The following is a 23,956-nucleotide window of genomic DNA, read 5'->3' on the forward strand; positions in this document are numbered from 1 at the left end:
CTTCTATCAATAATATTTTTAATACTGTTAAATAAAGTCTGGGCTTTTTATTTTCTTTTAGCAGACAAAACGTCTTATGTGAAGTTATCCGAGTCTTTGCTTCTCTACAGAAAGTCAAGTAATCCAAAGTATTCAGATTACATTACTCACTATAAGTAATTTAATGGATTCTGTTACAAACTACATTTTGGTGTGTGTAATCTGTAATCTGTAGGGGATTACATTTTAAAAGTAAACTTCCCAACACTGGCTACAGTGTGACACTTCAGACACTGTGAAAAGGTCTGTTGTAAAAAAAAATAATAATAATGTGTCTTTAGTTCATTTATTTACTTCCACATGTTAAACTTTGTGCCAGGTCCAGTAATGACAGAAACATGAACCATAAACTGAGATTTACACGTCAAACTCCCTCTGTCCTCCAGCTGTTCAACTAAACTTCACCTGATTATGACTTATTCATTAGATCTAACATTTAATTGTCAATTTAATTATTTAATCCCGTAATATTGACTGTAATACGCCCAAAATGAACTAAACATAAGATGTATTTTGCTGTTGTGCATTGGCGCCATCGTGTGGTGAGTTTGTGTCATGGCGAGTGTTAGCATCAGGTCCATTTCATCAAAAATTCTGATAGATTCACTTACTTTTGGGCATATACCTTATATTTTGTTGAGTAAAAGTGTTAATATGTTTGCATTACTGGAACACAAGACGCTAAACCGTAATTTTAACAGAAAAAAGGGAAAAAGAACGAAGTGAATGTGAAGCTAATGGTTAATGCTAACGTGTTTTTAATGAATAAAACAAACGTCGCACTGAGACACTTTTATGACAATTAAATCCAAAATGTTGTGGTAAACAGTGTTTTAGGTATCTGCAGTGTGATTTAACATCTTAATTCAATGTGTTTTTGTAAATATAAATGTTATTAATATAGGGGCGACTATTTTCAAAATCAAAAATTGAGACAATCTCAGTTTTTGTTGGTTGTTAATCGTAAAATTGAGAGCGTAATTAAAGAAAACTGTTCTGGCCCGTTCATGACGACATGTAAGTCAGTACAGTCACATGTTGTTTGTGTTTTGTCGTTTTTTAAGCAGATTTTCTGTATTTTACCCAAACAAATGTCAGTTTCTGTCTTTCTTTACTGTTGCAGGATCAGATTGGTCCAAAACAGAGACACTGGGACATTTCTTGTATAAACTGGGACAAATCAGTGTTTTTGTATAAATCTGCTGGGACAGAGACACAGACTGAACACTTGGACTGTCCCAGGAAACAGGGACGTCTGGTCTCACTAAATCAGGGGCGACGAGTTTTAGTGGTCACAAGAAATTTAGTAAGTGGATCATAAGAAATCAGTGAGACTTAGTTTAGTGAGTCCAGTCGTCCCTGTTTCCTGGGACAGATCAAGTGTTCAGTCTGTGTCTCTGTCCCAGCAGATTTATACAAAAACACTGATTTGTCCCAGTTTATACAAGAAATGTCCCAGTGTCTCTGTTTTGGACCAATTTGATCCTGCAACAGTAAATAGAACAGAGAGACATAAACTGACATTTGTTTGGGTAAAATACAGAAAATCTGCTTAAAAACGACTAAAACACAAAGAAAATGTGAATATACTGACTCACATGTTCGTCATGAACGGCCGAATGCAGAAAAGTTTTCCTTAATTACGACTCATTTCACAATTTTATTATTACCAACCACCACAAACTGAGAGTTTATTTAGAAAATCTGATCATCGTAAGTTAGACATAAAACATAAACCAGTATCCATTTATTAATGCACAAAGTCAGGCATCAAAATGATACCTGTACAATAGTAAGAGGCGTGTAATTAATCCAGTTTTACTTATTCAACACAATACGTCTCATTCAGAAATCACCTCGGTGAGATTCTTGGAAGGAGGTGGAGAGCTGCTGGTGGCTCCCGAGCTCCAGGTTGGAGACTCCTGCCCTAAATGAATAATAATTGAAGTTCATTTGTGTTGGTAACTAACTACAGCGATCTCTTCTGTTTATATTTTATAACTATAAAGCCACTTCTTCAGTTAAATTGCCTTTATTTTCAATTTACGTGGCTAAATCTGTATTTCTAGAGCTAATTTTTTTTGGATAAAAGAAGATTAAAGAAAATGTTTTGTTTTGCTTATGGAAGTCTGCAGTAACAGTAACTGGTGTAAAAGAAAAAACCTCTTAAATGAACAGCAAAGCCTCATATTCAAACTAATAGTTAAAGTGCATTTGATGGATTAATATATATATTTTTTCTAGTTATGAATTGGTTTGTTTGGGGAGTATCTATGGTGAATATTTATTACAGTTTTACATCAGTCAAGTGGAAATTTGTGAAGAAAAGTAGAAAACAGAACATAGAGGAAGTAGAACAGAATCATCAGCGTCACAGAAAACACAAATGCAAAGACAATTCACACTCAGGGAAGAATATTTTCTGACTTTTTAATCGTTGAATTGACAAAATAGAGTTTGTGATTTTCCCGCGTGTTCTCGTGTTTGATTCTTTGACCTTTGTTTACAGGATGATGGTGTGTGGAGTTCTGGCCCTGATCCTGAGCTGGGCGTCTCTCGGAGCAGAACTGGCAACGGCTGTGGTAAAAAACACTCACACTGCATCATGGGAAAACTCTTTTAGTGTATTTAAAGCGATTCTTCAATCTGCAAAATCTACTTTTTAGAGATTTTAACCAATAGTTTCCCTTTGAAGTTGTATTTAGAGTGATTCATGCATGAGTGATCTTTGTTTCTCTGTATTTAAGACCTCATTGCTCAGATTTATTGTTCTGTACTTCATTCTCCATTTTTATTTTTGATTCAATATTTAAGTGATGATACACAAAGGTTTGGGCAGTGTTATGAAGCCAATTTAGTACAAAAAAAAGCAGCGTCAGGTCGTCTTGGGTTCTGCAGTTTTCCAGCCCAGATGCCAGCAGACTTGTGTCTTTTATTAAGTAGTTTTAGATGAATATTGTGATTTAAAATGTTTAAATTATAACAGAATAATCAGTGGGTGTCATAGATTATAACTACAGTATATAACAGATAAAAGCCTCTTGTTACATGACAAAAGAGAGTGAAGTGTTTCCTTTGTCCCCTGTAAAAATGCAGGCGTGACTTGATGAAGAACAAAGTCCATATTTACCGGACTCTGTCACCGCTACGGCCGCCTCGACATAACAGCACCAAACAGGAGTTAATATAGAAATCTAAACAGCTCCAGCAGAGATGGCTGAGCAGATCGCTGCAGTGGAGGACTACCTGACCTGTCCTGTGTGTCTGGACACTTTTAAAGAACCAGTGACTCTGGGCTGTAACCACAGCTTCTGTTCAGACTGTGTCCGTGGATACTGGGACAAGAACAACACCAGGATCTGCCCCGTCTGCAGGAGGAAGTCCTCAAAGGAGCTTGTTATTGTGAACTTTGCGTTAAAAGAGCTGTGTATGTCTTTCACTGAGAAACAGAAGTTAAAGGACACAGCTGCAGTCTGCAGGTCTCACCCAGAGGTGCCTCCTCTCTTCTGCACACACGAGACTCGACTTTTGTGTCCTGTGTGTGAGTTTTCCGAGCACAGAGGTCACAGAGTGGTGCCTCTGGAGACGGCAGAGAGGAACCTGAGGGAGCAGCTTCAGTCTCAGGTGGAGGATCTGAGGAGGCACAGAGCAGAGGCCCAGAGTCTGGAGCAGAGCTACAGAGAGACACAGCAGCACGTGCACAGACAGGCCGAGCTCTGTGAGATAAACATCAGAGCAGAGTTTGACCTGTTACACAAGTTCCTCAAAGAGGAGGAGGAGCTCCAGCTCTCTGCGCTCAGGGAGGAGCAGGACAGACAAACCCAGAGCATCGACTCTCAGCTGAGGAGACTCACAGACACACTGGCCTCTCTGGAACAGAACATCCACGAGCTGGAGAAGCAGCTGCACAAGAAAGCAGAGGACTTCCTCCAGTCCTACAGCCGACTGCAGAGCCCCAAAGAGCCTCCAAAACCCCTCCCTCCGCTGAGGGCCGGACTGCTCATAAACCGAGCCAAAGTCCTGGGAAACCTGGCCTTCAGAGTCTGGAGGAAGATGAGGAGAATAGTCCAGTTCAGTCCAGTGATTCTGGACTCAAACACTGCCCACCCAGCGCTTCATGTGTCCGAGGACATGACCTGCATGAAGAGAAGAACAAAGCCTCTGGATCGGCCTCAGAACACAGAGAGGTTCAGTGAAGATGTGCTTGTGCTGGGCTCAGAGGGCTTCAGCTCTGGGACACATGTTTGGGACATGGAGGTGGGAGACCATCCACAGTGGTTCATCGGAGTAGCTGAAGAATCAGTCAACAGGAAAGAGAAACTTTTCCCTACTCCTGAAAATAGAATTTGGTCTGTAGGATTTTACGATGATCATTATCTTGCTTCAGACGCGACTCTGAACATTACAAAGCGTCCAGAGAAGATCCAGGTGCAGCTGGACTGTGACAGAAGAACAGTGTCCTTCTATGACTGCAGTGACATGTCTCTGATTTACTCTTACAAAAACACTGGCACTAAGAAACTCTTCCCGTTGTTCGGAGTTGGACCCACTGACGCCGTCTGTCAGACCAAAGAGCTCAGGATCTGCCCAGACTCTGCCCAGGACCTGAACTGACCACTGGGACTTTCCTTTGATTGTGACTATAAACTAAACTATTCCTCTAAACATTTGATTTTATTTTTTTTGTATTCTATGACATAATCAGTTTGTTGGTTCCGTTTGTTGGTTCTGTTGGTTCCGGGTGGGAGTTTTGAAAAGTGGAAAGTCCGAGGATCCTTGGTTTACAAAAAATTATGTTTTTATATTCTGAGAAAAATGCCGGAGATTATGTGATGTTATAAAAATGGACTGGTTGGTTACCTGAGTAATTGTCAGTGGGCAGTTGGAGGCCGTGGGTTTTTGGACCATGTTTATTGTCTGAGGATGTTGTTTGTCCAAAGTGTTGGATTAAATCTGCTGTGTGAAGAAACGTCCTGGGCTGTGGTTTTTACACTGACGCCTCCAAGACGCTCGGACAAACACAAACACTAATATCATAATGTTCCACAGCAGAAATATGTAGTTTTCAAGATATTTTATAAACTATAAAGACACTTTTAATTGAATAAATAACATACATGAGTTGAATACTACAGTATCCACTGGAACTCCATGTATATGTATATAATTATAATATCAGAAAACATGAGCCGCAGTGACCTGTAGCAGGTCTAAACTGGACTAAAGCGGTTCTTCTTGAGAACTAACACAAAGATTAGATTAGACTGCCCTTGTACAAATGACCATATTTCCTGCACTATAGTTCACTCTGGATTATAAGGCGAACTGTCACTGAATGATCTATTTTCAAACTTTTTTCACAAATAAACCTCACCGGACTATAAACAAAACACAACAGTTCGATAAGTCAGTCAAACTTTATTTAACACGTTCAACATAACTCTCAACTTTGTTCAGTTGTAACGTGTAAATAAATCCTGTCTGAGACGTTAAATTGTTCTCGTATTCAAAGTCATAATAGTTGAAACAGTTGTGTGATTCTGTCGTCCACACGTCCACATCCGTCTGTCATGATCTCGTCAGTGTGGTTCTTGTTCCCTGGAGTTCAGTTCAGTGATGATTCTGGTCTTGGTGAAAGCTCGGACCACAGTTGATCCTGACCCTTCGCCCGGGCGTCCACGATCCGTCGGCAGATCGTGGCGTAAGTGGCTCGGCGCTGTTTTCTCTCTGTCTCTGTCTCTCTCTCTGTCTCTCTGTCTCTCTGTCTCTCTGTCTCTCTGTCTCTGTCTCTCTGTCTCTCTGTCTCTGTCTCTCTCTCTCTGTCTCTCTGTCTCTCTGTCTCTCTGTCTCTCTCTCTGTCTCTCTGTCTCTCTGTCTCTCTGTCTCTCTGTCTCTCTGTCTCTCTGTCTCTGTCTCTGTCTCTCTGTCTCTCTGTCTCTCTGTCTCTCTGTCTCTCTGTCTCTCTGTCTCTGTCTCTCTGTCTCTCTCTCTGTCTCTCTCTCTGTCTCTCTGTCTCTCTGTCTCTCTGTCTCTCTGTCTCTCTGTCTCTCTGTCTCTCTGTCTCTCTGTCTCTCTGTCTCTCTGTCTCTCTGTCTCTCTGTCTCTCTGTCTCTCTGTCTCTGTCTCTCTGTCTCTCTGTCTCTGTCTCTCTGTCTCTCTCTGTCTCTCTGTCTCTGTCTTGGTGAATGTTTGTTCTCCTTCTCTCATCCACTGCTCCCACTCAGCTAAACGCACTTTCACTTTACAACAGTCTTGAGTTTAAAGTGGGCGTTGTGAGCGAGTCTCTTGACAGGTGCATTTTGAGATTAAAAGAATCACAGTCTGTTTTACTCCTGATCCTGATGACGGGAGCCGTGATGCTGCAAGTGGAGCGGCTTTGTACTTTACTAAAGTTGTACTAAAACACAACAATAAATTCATATATAAGACGCTCTGGATTCTAAGGCACACACTCGTTTTTTGGAGGAAAGTAAAGACTTTTAAGTGCGTCCTATAGTGCAGAAAATACGGTACAACAAAACTTTGATGGAGCAAAACAACAACATTATCTACAATTAATGCAAGAAAAAACAGATGGATAAAAGGTAGAAAATTAAAGAGTCTCCGTTCCTTTTGCCAGTTCCTCTTTATTCCTTAATAAGTTTTTGTTGTTGTTTTTTGTGTTTTTTCAGGGCACGAGTGACTTCTGCGTGGCCCCGGACAGGTTCCTCATGAGCCAGACTCAGGGCATCGTTGGAGGTGGTAAGAGCTTCACTAAAACGAGTGGCAGCTTCAGCCTGAGCTAACACGAGCTAAGACGAGCTAACGGGCTAAGACGAGCTAACGGGCTAAGACGAGCTAACGGGCTAAGACGAGCTAACGGGCTAAGACGAGCTAACGGGCTAAGACGAGCTAACGGGCTAAGACGAGCTAACGGGCTAAGACGAGCTAACGGGCGAGTGTGTAGTGAGCTAACGCCGCCAGCCTAACGCTCTGCTAAACACAAACACACACCTGGACGGGCTCAGTGACTCTCACACTCGTCACAGAAAACTCTGAGATTAAGGACGAGACCAGAACTAAACCCAGAGAGTTGAATTTAAGCTTTTCAGTTTTATTTCAATCACTTTGACACTAAAGTCTAAACTGACGGCTGAAGGAGCAAATACTCGAGTATAAACGAGTGTATCTCCATTTTCAAGCCTTAACTCTCATATCAAAACTACTAAACTTCATCAACGTTTACAAACCAAAACACGGTGGTTTTTTTTTACATTTTTAGGCCATAGGTTTAGTCTCGGCTTTGGTGGGGACATTATCGTCTTTCCAAACACACAGACTCTGGGCAGGTCCAAAATAAGTGACAAGTGGTTTCATTTTTCAGTTTGTGTCCGTTGTTCTTCCAAGATGATTGTTCAGTGGAGAACAGAGATGTAGAAGTTTGTGCAGATTTCCCTTTGTTTGTTGGTGGTGAGATATTTGTGAGCTCATGTCCAACATTGTTCCACTGAATATTGTCAGTAGAATCGAGGTCTCACAGGGCACGAGTAGAGCTCCGTTTGGTGCGTGAGTAGGGCTCCGTTTGGTGCGTGAGTAGAGTTCCGTTTGGTGCGTGAGTAGAGTTCTGTTTGGTGCGCGAGTAGAGTTCTGTTTGGTGCGCGAGTAGAGTTCCGTTTGGTGCGCGAGTAGAGTTCTGTTTGGTGCGCGAGTAGAGTTCCGTTTGGTGCGTGAGTAGAGTTCCGTTTGGTGCGTGAGTAGAGTTCCGTTTGGTGCGCGAGTAGAGCTCCGTTTGGTGCGCGAGTAGAGTTCCGTTTGGTGCGCGAGTAGAGTTCCGTTTGGTGCGTGAGTAGGACTCCGTTTGGTGCGTGAGTAGGACTCCGTTTGGTGCGCGAGTAGAGTTCCGTTTGGTGCGCGAATAGAGCTCCGTTTGGTGCGCGAGTAGAGCTCCGTTTGGTGCGCGAGTAGAGTTCCGTTTGGTGCGCGAGTAGAGCTCCGTTTGGTGCGCGAGTAGAGCTCCGTTTGGTGCGCGAGTAGAGCTCCGTTTGGTGCGCGAGTAGAGTTCCGTTTGGTGCGTGAGTAGGACTCTGTTTGGTGCATGAGTAGAGTTCCGTTTGGTGCGTGAGTAGAGTTCCGTTTGGTGCGTGAGAAGAGCTCCGTTTGGTGCGTGAGTAGAGCTCCGTTTGGTGCGCGAGTGCGCGAGTAGAGTTCCGTTTGGTGCGTGAGTAGGACTCCGTTTGGTGCATGAGTAGAGTTCCGTTTGGTGCGTGAGTAGAGTTCCGTTTGGTGCGTGAGTAGAGCTCCGTTTGGTGCGTGAGTAGAACTCCGTTTGGTGTGTGAGTAGAGTCCCGTTTGGTGCGCGAGTAGAGTTCCGTTTGGTGCGCGAGTAGAGTTCCGTTTGGTGCGCGAGTAGAGTTCCGTTTGGTGCGCGAGGAGAGTTCCGTTTGGTGCGCGAGGAGAGTTCCGTTTGGTGCGCGAGGAGAGTTCCGTTTGGTGCGCGAGGAGAGTTCCGTTTGGTGCGCGAGTAGAGTTCCGTTTGGTGCGCGAGTAGAGGTGCGCGAGTAGAGTTCCGTTTGGTGCGCGAGTAGAGTTCCGTTTTGGTGCGCGAGTAGAGTTCCGTTTGTGCGCGAGTAGAGCGTTTGGTGCGAGTAGAGTTCCGTTTTGGTGCGCGAGTAGAGTTCCTCCTCGTTTGGTGCGCGAGTAGAGCTCCGTTTGGTGCGCGAGTAGAGTTCCGTTTGGTGCGCGAGTAGAGTTCCGTTTGGTGCGTGAGTAGGACTCTGTTTGGTGCGTGAGTAGAGTTCCGTTTGGTGCGTGAGTAGAGTTCCGTTTGGTGCGTGAGAAGAGCTCCGTTTGGTGCGTGAGTAGAGCTCCGTTTGGTGCGCGAGTAGAGCTCCGTTTGGTGCGCGAGTAGAGTTCCGTTTGGTGCATGAGTAGGACTCTGTTTGGTGCATGAGTAGAGTTCCGTTTGGTGCGTGAGTAGAGTTCCGTTTGGTGCGTGAGTAGAGCTCCGTTTGGTGCGTGAGTAGAACTCCGTTTGGTGTGTGAGTAGAGTCCCGTTTGGTGCGCGAGTAGAGTTCCGTTTGGTGCGCGAGTAGAGAGTTCCGTTTGGTGCGCGAGTAGAGTTCCGTTTGGTGCGCGAGTAGAGTTCCGTTTGGTGCGCGAGTAGAGTTCCGTTTGGTGCGCGAGTAGAGTTCCGTTTGGTGCGCGAGGAGAGTTCCGTTTGGTGCGCGAGGAGAGTTCCGTTTGGTGCGCGAGGAGAGTTCCGTTTGGTGCGCGAGGAGAGTTCCGTTTGGTGCGCGAGTAGAGTTCCGTTTGGTGCGCGAGTAGAGTTCCGTTTGGTGCGCGAGTAGAGTTCCGTTTGGTGCGCGAGTAGAGCGTTTGGTGCGCGAGAGAGTTCCGTTTGGTGCGCGAGGAGAGTTCCGTTTGGTGCGCGAGTAGAGTTCCGTTTGGTGCGCGAGTAGAGTTCCGTTTGGTGCGCGAGTAGAGTTCCGTTTGGTGCGCGAGTAGAGTTCCGTTTGGTGCGCGAGTAGAGCTCCGTTTGGTGCGCGAGTAGAGCTCCGTTTGGTGCGCGAGTAGAGCTCCGTTTGGTGCGCGAGTAGAGTTCCGTTTGGTGCGCGAGTAGAGTTCCGTTTGGTGCGTGAGTAGGACTCTGTTTGGTGCGTGAGTAGAGTTCCGTTTGGTGCGTGAGTAGAGTTCCGTTTGGTGCGTGAGAAGAGCTCCGTTTGGTGCGTGAGTAGAGCTCCGTTTGGTGCGCGAGTAGAGCTCCGTTTGGTGCGCGAGTAGAGTTCCGTTTGGTGCATGAGTAGGACTCTGTTTGGTGCATGAGTAGAGTTCCGTTTGGTGCGTGAGTAGAGTTCCGTTTGGTGCGTGAGTAGAGCTCCGTTTGGTGCGTGAGTAGAACTCCGTTTGGTGTGTGAGTAGAGTCCCGTTTGGTGCGCGAGTAGAGTTCCGTTTGGTGCGCGAGTAGAGTTCCGTTTGGTGCGCGAGTAGAGTTCCGTTTGGTGCGCGAGGAGAGTTCCGTTTGGTGCGCGAGGAGAGTTCCGTTTGTGAGTGGTAGAGTTCCGTTTGTGAGTGAGTAGAGTTCCGTTTGGTGAGTGAGTAGAGTTCCGTTTGGTGAGTGAGTAGAGCTCCGTTTGGTGCGCGAGTAGAGTTCCGTTTGGTGCGTGAGGAGAGCTCCGTTTGGTGCGTGAGTAGAGTTCCGTTTGTTCTTGTGGTGATAGTTGCTCTTTTTCCGCTGTGATTCGTTATAAAACGAGTTTAACTGAAAATGAAGCCGAGTCAGTTCCTTCTGTAAAGTTTCTCAGACTTTGCCGCTGCTCAAGTCGACGTCGTCAGGTGCGGCCCTGTCCTGCCGCTTCCCCAGTTTAGGCTCGTGGCTCCACTGATGACATCACTCTGGAGTAAACCTGTCGTCACGTCACTGAACACGTCTCACAACGTCTAAGAAACAAAATGTGAACTAAAATATGTTCAGTTAAAACCAGTGAGTTTTGTAAAATGTCTGAATACGTTTATATTTTGGTTTATCAAAATAAAATGTCAAGTATTGGTTTGGACTATTTTATCTTCTCCAGATATAGTTGTGACACGTCCCCACCGTCGCTGTGCAAACCTCTTGGTCATTTAATGTGTCGTTCACAAACTTTACTTCTTCAGATTCAAAGTGAAGAGGATTTGACAGATTTATGAAAAGTTTCATAACACAATCACTTTAAAGACGGATCATTATATTGAACCATTTATCTAAAGCAGCACTGCGTAACCTTCTGGAGGACGTCAGACACCAGCAGCAGGAAAGTTAAAGCCACACTTGGGAGTTTTCTCCATAGAGACAAATAAGAAACATAGAAGTGTACAGCGCAGTAGCACAAAAACCTGAGAACCAGATCCATGACAGAAACATCATCTTTATAGAAGGATTTATGTTTGGAATATAAAGTGATACTAATGTCATTTATGTACGAATAATTGTACTGTTTTGCTCCTCTTTGTTTCCACAGATATCGTCCACTATTACCTGTACTGCAACCAGACGCTGAACAACCCCTTCCAACAGGTACGGCTCTTTTATTTCACTCTAACGAAAACTTTCAGCACTAAAGAACAGAGTCGATACACAGAACGAATCTGATCCACGATGAGAAAAAGCCTCAGAATCTGATTTTCCACATGAAACAGTAGAACTTTCTTTTCTGTTCCCATGAGTCTTTATGAACCAGGTCTAAACCAGGTCTAAACCAAGTCTAAACCAGGTCTAAACCCTAAACCAGGTCTAAACCAGGTCTAAACCAGGGCTAAACCAGGTCTAAACCAGGTCTAAACCAGGTCTAAACCAGGTCTAAACCAGGTCTAAACCAGGGCTAAACCAGGTCTAAAACCAGGTCTAAACCAGGTCTAAACCAGGTCTAAACCAGGTCTAAACCAGGTCTAAACCAGGTCTAAACCAGGTCTTAACCAGGTCTGAACCAGGTCTTTACCAGGTCTAAACCAGGTCTAAACCAGGTCTAAACCAGGTCTAAACCAGGTCTGAACCAGGACTAAATCAGGTCTAAATCAGGTCTAAACCAGGTCTTTACCAGGTCTAAACCAGGTCTTTACCAGGTCTAAACCAGGTCTAAACCAGGTCTAAACCAAGACTAAACCAGGTCTAAACCAGGTCTGAACCAGGTCCATGGGTTTATTCTCGTCTTTTACACTTGTTCAGTTTGTTCTAAACACATTCAGGAAACGTTCTGCTCTGTCCTGAAAATGGGACTTTTTTAGGATCAATTTCAGCATAAAATGAGGATCTAGTTTTGATATTAGTTTTAGTATCGGTGATTGTGTGATTTTCGATACTTTTGAAGCTCTAAACAAAAGTACAAATTTATCAAAAGGAGGTCATGTTTTCTGTGCACCTCCGGCCCACAGTTTGAGAAGCTGCGCTCTGGTTTTTTTCTACTCGGGTCTGAATCTGAACTGAACAAACCACCTTCGCTTTGTGGATTTTCTGCCTCTCTTCCTCCATCTTTGTCAAACCTCTCTCCTCTTTCTCCTCTTCCTCCTTCTCTTCCTCCTCTTCCTCTTCCTCCCTGTTTCCTCTCGTCTTAACCTGTCAGACCCATGGAAAGTCCGCAGAAAAACAGTCTGTTATAGAGCGATCGTAGTAGTAACAAACAAACGAGTAGTTTAGTAGTATGTTGTAGTAGTATCATCTGTATGTAGTAGTAGTAATAATAGTAGTAGTAGTAGTAGTAGTAGTAGTAGTAGTAGTAGTAGTAGTAGTAGTAGTAGTAGTAGTAGTAGTAGTAGTAGTAGTAGTAGTAGTAGTAGTAGTAGTAGTAGTAGTAGTAGTAGTAGTAGTAGTAGTAGTAGTAGTAGTAGTAGTAGTAGTAGTAGTAGTAGTAGTAGTAGTAGTAGTAGTAGTAGTAGTAGTAGTAGTAGTAGTAGTAGTAGTAGTAGTAGTAGTAGTAGTAGTAGTAGTAGTAGTAGTAGTAGTAGTAGTAGTAGTAGTAGTAGTAGTAGTAGTAGTAGTAGTAGTAGTAGTAGTAGTAGTAGTAGTAGTAGTAGTAGTAGTAGTAGTAGTAGTAGTAGTAGTAGTAGTAGTAGTAGTAGTAGTAGTAGTAGTAGTAGTAGTAGTAGTAGTAGTAGTAGTAGTAGTAGTAGTAGTAGTAGTAGTAGTAGTAGTAGTAGTAGTAGTAGTAGTAGTAGTAGTAGTAGTAGTAGTAGTAGTAGTAGTAGTAGTAGTAGTAGTAGTAGTAGTAGTAGTAGTAGTAGTAGTAGTAGTAGTAGTAGTAGTAGTAGTAGTAGTAGTAGTAGTAGTAGTAGTAGTAGTAGTAGTAGTAGTAGTAGTAGTAGTAGTAGTAGTAGTAGTAGTAGTAGTAGTAGTAGTAGTAGTAGTAGTAGTAGTAGTAGTAGTAGTAGTAGTAGTAGTAGTAGTAGTAGTAGTAGTAGTAGTAGTAGTAGTAGTAGTAGTAGTAGTAGTAGTAGTAGTAGTAGTAGTAGTAGTAGTAGTAGTAGTAGTAGTAGTAGTAGTAGTAGTAGTAGTAGTAGTAGTAGTAGTAGTAGTAGTAGTAGTAGTAGTAGTAGTAGTAGTAGTCAGGGGTGTAGCTGTACAAAAATCACAGTTTTGTACGTCCCTCGGTTTTGACTTCACAGTTTGGTTTATTTTCGGTTCAATTTGGGAACAAAATACAAAACCATTTTCTTGTTGTTTATTTGTGTTTTTATTAAACCAACAGTTGTTTAAACTTTATACAAACGTGAAAATAAAATAAATGCAAAGTGCTGCTTGGTGAAACTAATAAGTTCAATAAAATATTCTCAAATAAGCAACAAATGTTTGAAATATTACTTAAAAAAATTATAAATTTCTTATAAATGGTAAACAAAACTTTTCCAAAGTGCAGCACCAACAGTTCCAGCTTTCTGGAAACTTCAGATTTTTGGCCAGAAAAAAAAAACAAAACTTCTCCACATTGTCTGCAGCGACTGAGACTAACACTTTCACTCAGGTCAGAGGTCGCGGGTAGAAGAGGTTCTCGGAGGTTCTGTGCTGGTGAAAGGTGAGAGTGAGGAGTGAGAGTGAGGAGTGAGAGTGAGGAGTGAGAGCGAGGAGTCAGAGTGAGGAGTGAGAGCGAGGAGTCAGAGTGAGGAGTGAGAGTGATGAGTAAGGAGTGAGAGTGAGGAGTGAGAGAGGAGTAAGGAGTGAGAGTGAGGAGTGAGAGTGAGAGTGAGAGTGAGGAGTGAGAGTGAGGAGTGAGAGTGAGGAGTGAGGAGTGAGAGCGAGGAGTCAGAGTGAGGAGTGAGAGCGAGGAGTCAGAGTGAGGAGTGAGAGTGAGAGTGATGAGTAAGGAGTGAGAGTGAGGAGTGAGAGTGAGAGTGATGAGTAAGGAGTGAGAGTGAGGAGTGAGAGTGAAGAGTGAGAGTGATGAGTGAGAGTGAGGAGTGAGAGTGATGAGTGAGAGTGAGGAGTGAGAGTGAGTGAGGAGTAAGGAGTGAGAGTGAGGAGTGAGAGTGAGGAGTGAGAGTGAGGAGTAAGGAGTGAGAGTGAGGAGTGAGAGTGAGAGTGAGAGTGAGAGTGAGGAGTGAGAGTGAGAGTGAGGAGTGAGAGTGAGGAGTGAGAGTAAGAGTGAGAGTGAGTGGAGTGAGGAGTGAGGAGTGAGGAGTGAGAGTGAGGAGTAAGCGAGTGAGGAGTGAGAGTGAGGAGTAAGGAGTGAGAGTGAGGAGTAAGGAGTGAGAGTGAGGAGTGAGAGTGAGGAGTAAGGAGTGGAGTGAGGAGTGAGAGTAAGGAGTGAGAGTGAGGAGTGAGAGTGAGGAGTGTGAGGAGTAAGGAGTGAGAGTGAGGAGTGAGGAGTGAGGAGTGAAGGAGTAAGAGTGAGAGTGAGGAGTAAGGAGTGAGAGTGAGGAGTGAGAGTGAGGAGTGAGAGTGAGGAGTGAGTGAGTGAGAGTGAGGAGGAGTGAGAGTGAGAGTGAGAGTGAGAGTGAGGAGTGAGAGTGAGGAGTGAGAGTGAGGAGTGAGGAGTAAGGAGTGAGAGTGAGGAGTGAGAGTAAGGAGTAAGGAGTGAGGAGTGAGAGTGAGAGTGAGAGTGAGGAGTGAGAGTGAGGAGTAAGGAGTGAGAGTGAGGAGTGAGAGTAAGGAGTGGAGTGAGGAGTGAGAGTGAGGAGTGAGAGTAAGGAGTGAGGAGTGAGGAGTGAGAGTGAGGAGTGAGGAGCGCGGCGTGACGACCGTAGTTTTGCAGGATTCTTATGTTTCAGAGAGACGTGCTCAGGTCGGGGGGCAGTTGTTGTGAAGTCGTCGCTCTGACTCTAAAACGCTGCAGGAAAAACTGAGCCAATCACAGACGAGTTCCTCCCTGAATATTAAAGAGTCGAGTCTCCGTGGAGCTGCACATGTAGTGACCAGTGTGGGGAGGGTCACTTTTAAAATGTAATCCCCTACAGATTACAGATTACACACACCAAAATGTAGTTTGTAACGTAATCCATTAAATTACTTAAAGTGAATAATGTAATCTGATTACTTTGGATTACTTGATTTGCTGTAGAGAAACAAAGACGAGGAAATCTTCACATAAGAAGTTTTATCTGATAAAAGAAAATAAAAAACCCAGACTTTACTGAACCAAATTAAAAATATTATTGATAGAAAATGAAGAAACACGTCCACACAGCAGGATTTAGTCCTGGTTTAGTCCTGGTTTAGTCCTGGTTTAATCCTGGTTTAGTCCTGGTTTAGACCTGGTTTTAGACCTGGTTTAGACCTGTTTTAGTCCTGGTTTAGACCTGGTTTTAGTCCTGGTTTAGACCTGGTTTTAGACCTGGTTTTAGACCTGGTTTTAGTCCTGGTTTAGTCCTAGTTTAGATCTGGTTTAGATCTGGTCTAGACCTGGTTTAGTCCTGGTTTAGATCTGGTTTAGACCTGGTTTAGACCTGGTTTAGTCCTGGTTTAGACCTGGTTTAGACCTGGTTTAGATCTGGTTTAGATCTGGTTTAGACCTGGTTTAGACCTGGTTTAGACCTGGTTTAGTCCTGGGTTTAGACCTGGTTTAGACCTGGTTTAGTCCTGGGTTTAGATCTGGTTTAGACCTGGTTTAGACCTGGTTTAGACCTGGTTTAGACCTGGTTTACCTGGTTTAGTGTCCGGCAATGAGTGGAATCACCGAGAAAAAAAAAAAAAAAAGGATTTAGCCCAAAATGTGAAAACAGTAAAATCCCTCTGTGTAATCCATTTATTTCAACAAAGTAACTGTAATCCAATTACCACTCACTGAAACAGTAACTGTAACTGAATACAGTTACTCATCATTTGTACTCTGATTACATAACTCCGGTACTTGTAGTGACCGAATGTAAACACACACAAACTGCACAAACTCACTGCTGCACAGACCTGAACCAAACCCAACATCCCACAACAAAACAATTCAGCACAAACACATGAATCGTTACAGCACCAGTAACAGCTGCATTTATAGTTTTTGTTACAGTGAGATATAAACTGGACCATAGAAAGTCACTGTTTCTTTTGGATGATGATTAACACAAACATTATGGGCCCTAAGTTCGACCCCTGTGGAACCCCTTTACTCCTTCATGTGACTGTAGTGCACAAAACTGATTTAACCGATCGTTTGACTCCAGCGTTTCAGTCTTTAAACCGCTGCTCTGTTTACCCATAATGCTTTGTTCATGTCACATGTTTTTAATCATTATGACTCTGTTCTTCTCTGCAGCCGCTGGCGATTTTCCAGAGGTCCATGACCACGATGCAGATCCAGATCCAGGCCCTGCTCCAGTTCGCCGTGCCCCTGTTTCCCACCGCAGAGGTACTGGGCTGGAGGTTTTAGTGTCGGGGCAGAGCAGCGTGGTTCTGATTTGAAGCAGATGTCTCATAATAAATCAGTCTGACTTTATTTATCCCCGAGGACAGTTTGAGCTCTGAGCAGCGAAAGACAATAACAACAGAAAAGCTCCAAAGTCTCAGTGCAGCTCCTCAGGTCGAGGTCGAGTCAGGTCGAGTCAGGTCTGTGTCAGGGCGGTGTGAGTAACATCCCTCTGGACAAATGTGTCTCTTGTCCCTGTTCGGTGTAAAAATCAGACATCTCCATGCAGGGTCGCCATGGAAACAGAAAAAACAAACCGCTCAAATCACACAATCCAACAGAACTTTTTCACATCGGTCTGAAGTGTCGCGCTGGAGGTTTGTGGAACCTCCGGTTAATGTAATGAGAAGAAAGACAAAAACTTAAAGGAAACAACGAGCCACATTAGTCACACAACAAACTAAACTCATGTTCTGATCCTGAAGAAAACAGAAGAACTTGTTCACTCAGACTGAATCTACAATTAAAATTAAAAATCTATTTCATGATGTGGAGATTTGCACAGACTCAGAGATTTGTGACGTTTAAATGTGAGAGTCTCGAGGATTGGATTGTTGTTTCCTTTAAGTTTTGTTCTTTCTTCTCTTGATGGTTGTGGATAAATTGTTCATGAAGAATGTTTCTCCTTTGTGGAGCTTTTTCCGGTTCTGGACCAGAAAAAGTCGTCTTGTCGTCTCCGGGTGGAGAGTCTCTGCCTCAGGTCGAGTTCAACTTTCGAGGTCTTGTTCTGGAGTGAGGGGAGGATGGACTGACAGGTGGACAGGTGCAGCGTGGGCAGTGATGCGGTCGCTGTATCGGTCGTTGTGGTGAAGAGGAGCTCTGTTCCTCCCCTCACCTCTGGTCATGACCCGAAGGACCAGATCCACGACACAAGAGACACAGATGAGTTTCCTCCACAGGGCGTCTCCCTCAGAGACAGAGGTCGGAGCTCGGAGTAGAGCCGCTGCTCCTCCACGTGGAGAGGAGCGTCTGAGGGGAGGACGTCTGTTCTGATGTCTCCTGGACGTGTCCCTCAGGAGGTGTTCATGTCCCAGCAGGAGGAGACCCAGGACACACTGGAGGGACGATGTGTCTGGACTGGACTGGGAACACCTCAGGTCCCACTGGAGGAGCTGGAGGAAGTGTCTGGGGTGAAGGAAGTCTGGGAGTCTCTGTTCAGACTGATGCTCCTGAGACTCGACCCCAGAGAAGAAGAAGAACATGGATGGATGGATTTTGACACAGAAAACCATTACTTGGAAGTTCCACAAACCTTCCCGAGCCGGACGTCTGGTCCTGTGAAAAAAATCTATAATCCTCAACTTCTGTTTTTTGAACTGCACAAGAAGATCTTAGTTGGTCAAAATCCCCCAAAGTGAAGTAAAACATTTAAGATACGTTTGAGTCTTGGTGTTGATCTCCTCTGTGTTCCTCTGAATCTAAAGAACATGTTACTGATTTCTTTGATGCAAAGTTTAAAAAATGACCAATGTCTGAAACTCAATGTAAAAAAAGATCATTTGTTTTAACTTTTACCCAAAAGAAGCTTCATAAACACACGTTTTTAAATAGTGACATTTATTTTAAAAACCTGATCAGACACAAACGTGTGACTGGACCAAACCTGATGATTCTGTTTATTTCTCACAGAGAGATCTTCTGGGGATCCAGAAAGTCCTGAACTCGTCTGAGTCGAGTCTGCACCAGCTCACGGCTCTGCTGGACTGTCGAGGACTCAACAAGGTATCGCCCCCTGCTGGACACGCTTCACATTTACAACAGAAAACAAAACAAACAAACAAACAAACAAAACAAACAAACAAACAAACAAACAAACAAACAAACAAAACAAAGTCCAACCCAAACTCAAGTCGTATCAATGACATTATTTCTGTTTAACATTTTGTACAAATCTTCATCAAAGTCACTCCATTTAAAACTTTATTAAATCTCAAAATCTGTGATAAATACTTTTACTTTTTACTCTTTAAGTATTTTTTTTTTTTTACTTGAGTACATTTACATAAGTCACAGAGTATTTCTTCCTCTGAATGTGAAACCGTTCACGAGTTTATCTGGAGATGTTTTTCTTTGGTGATGATGAGACTGGACAGGATCAGGTCACGAGTCACTGGGACCAGGAAAAGGTCTCTGTGCTTTAGTCCTGGTTTAGTCCTGGTTCAGTACAGGTTCAGTCCTGGTTCAGTCCTGTTTTAGTCCTGGTTTAGTCGTGGTTTAGTCCTGGTTCAGTCCTGGTTTAATCATGTTTTAGTCCTGGTTCAGTCCTGGTTTAGTCCTGTTTTAGTCGTGGTTCAGTCCTGGTTTAGTCCTGTTTTAGTCCTGGTTCAGTCCTGGTTTAATCATGTTTTAGTCCTGGTTCAGTCCTGGTTTAGTCCTGTTTTAGTCGTGGTTCAGTCCTGGTTTAGTCCTGTTTTAGTCCTGGTTCAGTCCTGGTTTAATCATGTTTTAGTCCTGGTTCAGTCCTGGTTTAGTCCTGTTTTAGTCCTGGTTCAGTCCTGGTTTAATCATGTTTTAGTCCTGGTTTAGTCCTGGTTTAGTCCTGGTTTAGTCCTGGTTTAGTCCTGGTTTAGTCCTGGTTTCAGTCCTGGTTTAGTCCTGGTTTTAGTCCTGGTTCAGTCCTGGTTTAGTCCTGGTTTAGTCCTGGTTCAGTCCTGGTTTAGTCCTGGTTTAGTCCTGGTTTCAGTCCTGGTTTAGTCCTGGTTAATCCTGGTTTCAGTCCTGGTTTAGTCCTGGTTTCAGTCCTGGTTCAGTCCTGGTTTAGTCCTGGTTCAGTCCTGGTTTAGTCCTGGTTTTAGTCCTGGTTTAGTCCTGGTTTAGTCCTGGTTTAGTCCTGGTTCAGTCCTGGTTTAGTCTGTTTTAGTCCTGGTTTAGTCCTGGTTTAGTCCTGGTTTAGTCCTGGTTTAGTCCTGGTTTAGTCCTGGTTTAGTCCTGGTTTAGTCCTGGTTTAGTCCTGGTTCAGTCCTGGTTTAGTCCTGGTTCAGTCCTGGTTCAGTCCTGGTTTAGTCCTGGTTCAGTTCTTGTTTTAAACCTGTTTTTTGTGCTCAGGACTACGTGGACTCGATGTTTGGTGTGTGTTATGACGGTGTGGAAGGCGTCTTGTACCTGTGTTTGTTTTCTCTGCTCTCGGCCGTCGCCTTCACCCTCATGTTGTGTTCGGTGCCTCGGGCCTGGAGACAGATCGCTGCCCGGTCAGTCCAAAAACACACTGCACCACCACCACCTGCACCACCACCACCTGCACCACCACCACCTGCACCACCACCACCACGCCCCAAATACACCAGAGAAATACACACCTAAAGCCGTGCACAGAAACCAGAAACAACACTAACACAAAAAACTCAACAAAAACAAGGATATGTACATGTACATATTTGGGACCTGGTGCTCAAAAGGAGGATGAAGTTTAAAAAAACATTTATAATGTTTTGGCCCAATATTCTACTCATTTTTACAAATCCACTTTATTTCTACAGCACATTTTACAAACAAAACAGTTTCCAAAGAGCTACACAGAAATTAGAAAATAAAGACAACAAATAATAATAATAAAAAATCTTTATTTAGAAAGAACGAACAAGGTTTACAAAATGTTGTACAAGCAGCAAAGAATAAAAAAGCACAGAAAACAAACAAACAAACAAACAAACAAAAAGGTAAACTGCTAAAATGTGGTCGCACCAGTCCTAAAACAATAAAACCACTAAAGTCAAATAAAAGAAAAAACATAAAAATGTAAATTAACATTAAATCAGTAAAATAAATAAAAGACTCAGAGGAGCACAGGACTCCTGTGGTGTTAAAGGGACAGTTTGGGTTTTTTGACATGAATCTGTGTGTCGTCCCCGTCAGCAGCGTCACATCCACACTGACTCACCCCCGACAGCGTCCGGTGAGTCCAGATCCTGGCCGATTTCGGTGCTGACGAAAGTCGTCCGGCAAGTTGTTCTGGGGACAGAATAATAAAGTGTTTTTCTTCTCAAAACAACATGTGTTAAAAAGAGTGACACATTTGCATCACAAAACCTCCGTCCTCTAAAAAGTCAAACCTCATAATCACTTGGCACTATTTTCTCTCCGTATGTATCACTGCGCCCTGCCGCCAGGTGACAGGTGCCTGGTTCACAGCCTGGAGAATCAAGAGTTTGCATCATTTTTTAGATATATTCTTATGTGTCTTATACTAACTTATATACTTATGGCTCTAGCTCTCACGTTAACTCTCTCACGTCGCGGCGTCTGAGCGTGTAAACACTGCTGAACAACTGCAGAAAGTGATGGATCAGTGTGCGGCTGTCACCTGGCGGCAGGGCGCAGTGATACGAACGGAGAGAAAATAGTGCCAAGTGATTATGAGGTCTGACTTTTTAGAGGACGGAGGTTTTGTGATGCAAATGTGTCACTCTTTTTAACACATGTTGTTTTGAGAAGAAAAACACTTTATTTTACAGTCCCCAGAACAACTTGCCGGACGACTTTCGTCAGCACCGAAAACGGCCAGGATCTGGACTCACCGGACGCTGTCGGGGGTGAGTCAGTGTGGATGTGACACTGCTGACGGGGACGACACATAGATACATGTCAAAAAACCCAAACTATCCCTTTAAAAACCAGAGAGTAAAAGTGTTTTTTTAAGTCAAGACTTAAAACTCTCCTCTGTTGGGACTTGGGGGGCAGAGTGTTTCAGAGTTTGGGTTCAGTCACAGAGAGAGCTCCTGGAAGAGCTCCTCAGCTCAGAGCTCAGACCTCAGAGCTCAGAGCTCAGACCTCAGAGCTCAGACCTCAGAGCTCAGACCTCAGAGCTCAGACCTCAGAGCTCAGAGCTCAGAGCTCAGAGCTCAGAGCTCAGACCTCAGAGCTCAGACCTCAGAGCTCAGACCTCAGAGCTCAGACCTCAGAGCTCAGACCTCAGAGCTCAGAGCTCAGAGCTCAGACCTCAGAGCTCAGAGCTCAGAGCTCAGACCTCAGAGCTCAGAGCTCAGTGGGAGTAAATCTGGAGGAGGTCTGAGACGTAACGTGGGACCAGAACATTCAAAACTTTAAAAACAAACAATAAAATCTAAAACAAACTTGAAGCCAGAGCAAAGACACTAAAATCACTGCACAGAAATCAGTTTTAAAAATCAAAATAAAAGTTCTTCATTGACAAAACAGAAACTGAACCTTTTGTCTCTCCTCAGTTTTAGTCAGTTTCATATTTGGTTGTTTGTGTTGAGACAAAATAATATTGACCTGATTTTGTGACTTGGACTTGGCGTTTCGTTGTGACTTGGTCTTGTTCCAGAGAGCGAGATTACGGCGACATCGATGAGGAGGATCCGTTTAACCCCAGAGCTCGAAGGACGAACTCCCAAACCCCCAACACAAACCTGCAGAGTCTGTGCAGCTACAGCAGCAGCCTGGGCAGCCAGAGCAGCGTCCACCGCCCCCCGGCCACCGCGACCACCACTGCAGCGCCTCTGGGAGAATATATGTGAGTACTACTACTACTACTACTACTACTACTAATACTACTACTACTAATACTAATCCTACGACTGCAGCACCTCTGGGAGAATATATGTGACTCCTGTTTTAGTCCTGTTTTAGACCTATTTATAGACCCATTTTTAGATCTGTTTTTAGACCTGTTTTAGACAGTCCCGGTTCAGTCCCGGTTCAGTCCCATTTTAGTCCTGGTTCAGTCCTGGTTTAGTCCTGTCTTAGTCTTGGTTTAGTCCTGTCTTAGTCTTGGTTTAGTCCTGGTTTAGTCCTGGTTTAGTCCTGGTCTCGTCTCTTCTCTGTGACCTTCTGCTCCTTGTTATTATTTTAAACCTGTTCCAAACTCGAGCTGAATAAAGATCTGGTCTGACCTTGGTCTGACTCAGCTGCAGGACCAAAAGAAAGACCAGAAAGACCAAAAGAAAGACCAAAAGAAAGACCAAGAGAAAGACCAGATTTAAACAACACTCACCACGTTTACACGAGAGATTTAACTCTGAACAAAAATCATTTAAACTGAACATAATCCTGAAGTACGTGTTTGTTTTATTCTGATTTTAAAGCTGATTTAATTTCGTTCCTGGATCCTGTTTGTCATTTGTTCTTGTTAAAAATTATTCCGGTCGTTCAGTTCGTGCTCGTTGAGTCCGGACGATCCGGCTCCACTAGTCCGGGAGTCTCTGGATTTTGATCCAAGTCCTGGTTTAGTGAGCGGGATAGTCCTGGTTTAGTGGGTTTAGGTTTAGTCCTGGTTTAGTCCTGGTTTAGTCCTGGTTTAGTCCTTGTTTTAGTCCTGGTTTAGTTTTCCTGGTTTTATAGTCCTGGTTTAGTCCTGGTTTAGTTTAGTCCTGGTTTAGTCCTGTTTAGTCCTGGTTTAGTCCTGGTTTAGTCCTGGTTTAGTTTAGTCCTGTTTAGTCCTGGTTTAGTCCTAGTCCTGGTTTAGTCCTGGTTTAGTCCTGGTTTAGTCCTGGTTTAGTCCTGGTTTAGTCCTGGTTTAGTCCTGGTTTAGTCCTGGTTTAGTCCTGGTTTAGTCCTGGTTTAGTCCTAGTCCTGGTTTAGTCCTGGTTTAGTCCTGGTTTAGTCCGCTGGTTTAGTCCTGGTTTAGTCCGGGTTTAGACCTGGTTTAGTCCTGGTTTACCTGGTTTAGTCCTTTAGTCCTGGTTTAGTCCTGGTTTAGTCCTGGTTTAGTCCTGGTTTATGGTTTAGTCCGGTTTAGTGGTTTAGTCCTGGTTTACCTGGTTTAGTCCTGGTTTAGTCCGGGTTTAGTCCTGGTTTAGTCCTGGTTTAGTCCTGGGTTTAGTCCTGGTTTAGTCCTGGTTTAGTTTAGTCCTGGTTTAGTCCTGGTTTATCCTGGTTTAGTCCTGGTTTAGTCCTGGTTTAGTCCTGGTTTAGTCCTGGTTTAAGTCCTGGTTTAGTCCTGGTTTAGTCCTGGGTTTAGTCCTGGTTTAGTCCTGGTTTAGTCCTGGGTTTAGTCCTGGTTTAGTCCTGGTTTAGTCCTGGTTTAGTCCTGGTTTAGTCCTGGTTTAGTCCTGGTTTAGTCCTGGGTTTAGTCCTGGTTTAGTCCTGGTTTAGTCCTGGTTTAGTCCTGGTTTAGTCCTGGTTTAGTCCTGGTTTAGTCCTGGTTTAGTTTCCTGGTTTAGTCCTGGTTTAGTCCTGGTTTAGTTTAGTCCTGGTTTAGTCCTGGTTTAGTTTAGTCCTGGTTTAGTCCTGGTTTAGTCCTGGTTTAGTCCTGGTTTAGTTTAGTCCTGGTTTAGTCCTGGTTTAGTCCTGGTTTAGGTTTAGTCCTGGTTTAGTCCTGGGTTTAGTCCTGGTTTAGTCCTGGTTTAGTCCTGGTTTAGTCCGGGTTTAGTCCTGGTTTAGTCCTGGTTTAGTCCTGGTTTAGTCCTGGTTTAGCCGGGTTTAGTCCTGGTTTAGTCCTGGTTTAGTCCTGGTTTAGTCCTGGTTTTGGTTTAGTTTAGTCCTGGTTTAGTCCTGGTTTAGTCCTGGTTTAGTCCTGGTTTAGTCCTGGTTTTAGTCCTGTTTAGTCCTGGTTTAGTCCTGTTTAGTCCTGGTTTAGTCCTGGTTTTCCTGGTTTAGTAGACCTGGTTTAGTCCTGG

At 43.9% G+C, this 23,956-nt stretch overlaps 1 protein-coding gene across 1 annotated transcript in view; it reads left to right on the forward strand.

Annotated features, from left to right (window-relative positions):
• Positions 1-21,856, forward strand: part of ttyh2 (tweety family member 2) — a 68,975-nt gene extending 47,119 nt beyond the window's left edge. Inside the window, exons 7-13 of the mRNA XM_055150227.1 lie at positions 2,549-2,621; positions 6,711-6,780; positions 11,016-11,071; positions 16,230-16,322; positions 18,009-18,101; positions 19,425-19,567; positions 21,664-21,856. Coding sequence (XP_055006202.1) covers positions 2,549-2,621; positions 6,711-6,780; positions 11,016-11,071; positions 16,230-16,322; positions 18,009-18,101; positions 19,425-19,567; positions 21,664-21,856 — 721 coding nt within the window. The remainder of the gene's footprint in view (positions 1-2,548; positions 2,622-6,710; positions 6,781-11,015; positions 11,072-16,229; positions 16,323-18,008; positions 18,102-19,424; positions 19,568-21,663) is intronic.
• The last annotated feature ends 2,100 nt before the right edge of the window (positions 21,857-23,956 follow it).

The sequence above is a fragment of the Boleophthalmus pectinirostris genome, unplaced genomic scaffold (genome assembly GCF_026225935.1).
Source record: "Boleophthalmus pectinirostris isolate CB_2022bp ecotype Guang Dong unplaced genomic scaffold, ASM2622593v1 HiC_scaffold_14, whole genome shotgun sequence".
Classification (NCBI taxonomy): domain Eukaryota; kingdom Metazoa; phylum Chordata; class Actinopteri; order Gobiiformes; family Gobiidae; genus Boleophthalmus; species Boleophthalmus pectinirostris.